Source organism: Sinocyclocheilus anshuiensis, unplaced genomic scaffold (assembly GCF_001515605.1).
Source record: "Sinocyclocheilus anshuiensis isolate Anshui unplaced genomic scaffold, SAMN03320099.WGS_v1.1 scaffold1126, whole genome shotgun sequence".
In the NCBI taxonomy this organism is placed as follows: Eukaryota; Metazoa; Chordata; class Actinopteri; order Cypriniformes; family Cyprinidae; genus Sinocyclocheilus; species Sinocyclocheilus anshuiensis.
The window spans coordinates 264412-267156 of NW_015537997.1; the positions used below are offsets into that span (position 1 = coordinate 264412).

The window sequence follows — 2745 nt, forward strand, 5'->3', positions numbered from 1 at the left end:
ATTAGCTATACACATTCAATGGCACTCTTCTCTAAAACAGTGAATATACAGTTATATGACAGTTACATGTAATTACATTGTCTGCAAATGCATTAAACACACAGAATATAATATAGTGTATGACAAATATGAGAAATTCATTATAGTGTTATATTTGGTCTCCAAATCTTAAGTATCGGTTTAGGGAATATATATATATATATATATATATATATATATATATATATCAATCAAAGTACACAATACATATATGACCACAAGAACTTCATATGCTTTTTTGTTTGTGTTTAGATAAATCGTTCATAGAGGTTTGACCAAACTGTTAAACTAGGTTATTTCAAAATCATCCAAGCACCCGATTGATTTCTAATGTTTGATCATTATGACTAAGTAGTATTAAATTGTAAAGAAATTACAGATCCATCTTTGAAATCTGATTGGTTGATAACGTTTGACAACGTTTAATTCAGGTGCGAAAATAATTAATATCTGCATGAGCACAGAGAGATTTGCGAGTGCACAGGACACAGTTTGAGCGCGCACACTTTGAGCTAGAGGAGAGATAAGTTTTAAGTGCTCGCACTCTCTCTGGGCGAGAGCAGCGTGTATCTGAGCACGCACGTCTGGTTTTGTGCGAGAGCAAAGGAAATCCGCGTGCGAGTGGAGAGATTCACGCTCGCGCATTATATTTATGTGCTTTCGCGCTACAATAATGCACTCTCGACATTTGTCATTAAAATAACGCCATACTAAACATATAAAAATAAAATCTAAAATAAAAATAACATAATATTAAATTCAATAATTAAAATAAATCATTTAAAAATAAATTATATAATAAATAATAATTTAGACAGCAAATTTAAAAAAACTGACAATAATTACAGAAACCTATGGATTTTATTTAAGCGATTCAGCACTAGATTTTTTTTATTTTTGATTTATTTAATAATCTACTGTTAATTTACAAATATAATATTGATCATTGTTTATGTTTGTTCCATAATTCATTTATAATTCATACAACTTGAAATATATTAGCATATGTAATAATTAATATTAACTAAAACACAAAAACAGCCAATTTTTGGTCATTTGATTTACATGAAAATATGTGACCCTGGACCACAAAACCAGTAATAAGGGTCAATTTTTTGAAATCCACCTCAAAGCTGAATAAATAAGCTTTCTATTGATGTATGGTTTGTTAGGATAGGACTATATTTGGCCGAGATACAACTATTTGAAAATCTGGAATCTGAGGGAGCAAAAAAATCTATTGGGTCAAATATGGACTAACCCAACTTTTGGGTTATAAATTTAATTAAAAAATGTACCCCAACAGCTGGGTTAGTCCATATTTTACCCAAAGTTGTGTTGAAACAACCCAGCATTTTTAGAGTGCACAATAGAAGTTTACCCAACAATGACAACTATGGCTTTCTGCTTCTGAGAATCCCTGAAATGTGAAAAGGGTCCATAGAAACCAGTCGATCAAATAAATGCATTATCATTTCTCATGTGTATTGGACAGTTATTAGAAAAGTTAGTGGAGGCAGACAACTAAACTTGAGGGATATTGCACATATCTCTCAAGCTGCCTCTCGCTGTAGGCTGCTGGGACTCTCAAGGCTTTAATAAAATATAAAAAATTCCCATAAGTATCTGTCCTTTACAGTTCCTGAACTGACCTTGTGAGCCTTAACCATTCATTACTCACAATCTGCATTGCGTCCAATTAAGCCTCGGCATATCAAATTAAAAAGACTTAAGTATCGTAATTTACACTTGACTTGAACTAGCAGTGTTGGTTTGGTTCCTTTGTTCTTCTGGAGGTGTAGATGACAGTACCTGAGGTGTTACTGAAAGACTGTTATTAATGGTCTTAGCATCATTATGCTATCACCTCTCTGAGCCTGAATGCATTGGAGGTGTGCTGAAAATCTTACACTGAATTGAAAAGCTGGTGTTGAACCTGAATGTTTGAATGGCTGCGCTGGTGTGTTAGCGAGATCTCTGCTGGCCTACTGTGTTCATATGCACACACACGCACACACACTCTGAAGGAATTCACAAATGTGTGTCTGAACACCCTGAAGAGGAAATTAACTGTGACTCATTCATACAACCGGATTTGCAAATTGCCAAAGGACTTTATTGAATTGAGTTTAAAAAGTATTTTTCATTTTATTTCCGTTTCATTCATTTGCTCGTCCCTTCAGATAAAGTCATCACATCTTTATCATTCTTTCACTGTGCTTTCGTGAAACCACATACTCTGGTTTAGGTGTTTCTTTTTCTTCCCAGTGATCTGGTGAACGGCCTGGTGTCCCTGATGAATAATAACATCAGTAGTCCAGTTAACCTGGTGAGTTTAGCATTTTGAGTTGCTACTATATATATATATTTTATATTCTGCAATTGTTAATAAATGGTAAATAGAAACAGTCCAATAATTTGCAGTTTAGGCCTGACTTTCAGTTGTGCTGTAATGTTGAATGGCTAGTTATCATTTTATCCTTATAAAGTTAACATTACTTATAGTTAAACATAACTAAAACCATAGAACCAAAGAAAAAAGTTACTTCAAATGATAAACTGAAATTAATGTGTGTGTGTGTATGTGTATTTGTATGTGTGTGTGTGTGTGTGTGTGTGTGTGTGTGTGTGTGTGTGTGTACTCTATGTAGTTGCCATTTCAGCAATGTCTGATAGCAATAAAAAAACATTACACGAAAACTCAAG

The 2745-nt window shown here is 33.5% G+C and overlaps 1 protein-coding gene across 1 annotated transcript in view; it reads left to right on the forward strand.

Annotated features, from left to right (window-relative positions):
* LOC107676432 (UDP-glucuronic acid decarboxylase 1-like) overlaps positions 1 to 2745 on the forward strand; it is a 91665-nt gene that overhangs the window by 85539 nt on the left and 3381 nt on the right. Inside the window, exon 12 of the mRNA XM_016470981.1 lies at positions 2308 to 2368. Coding sequence (XP_016326467.1) covers positions 2308 to 2368 — 61 coding nt within the window. The remainder of the gene's footprint in view (positions 1 to 2307; positions 2369 to 2745) is intronic.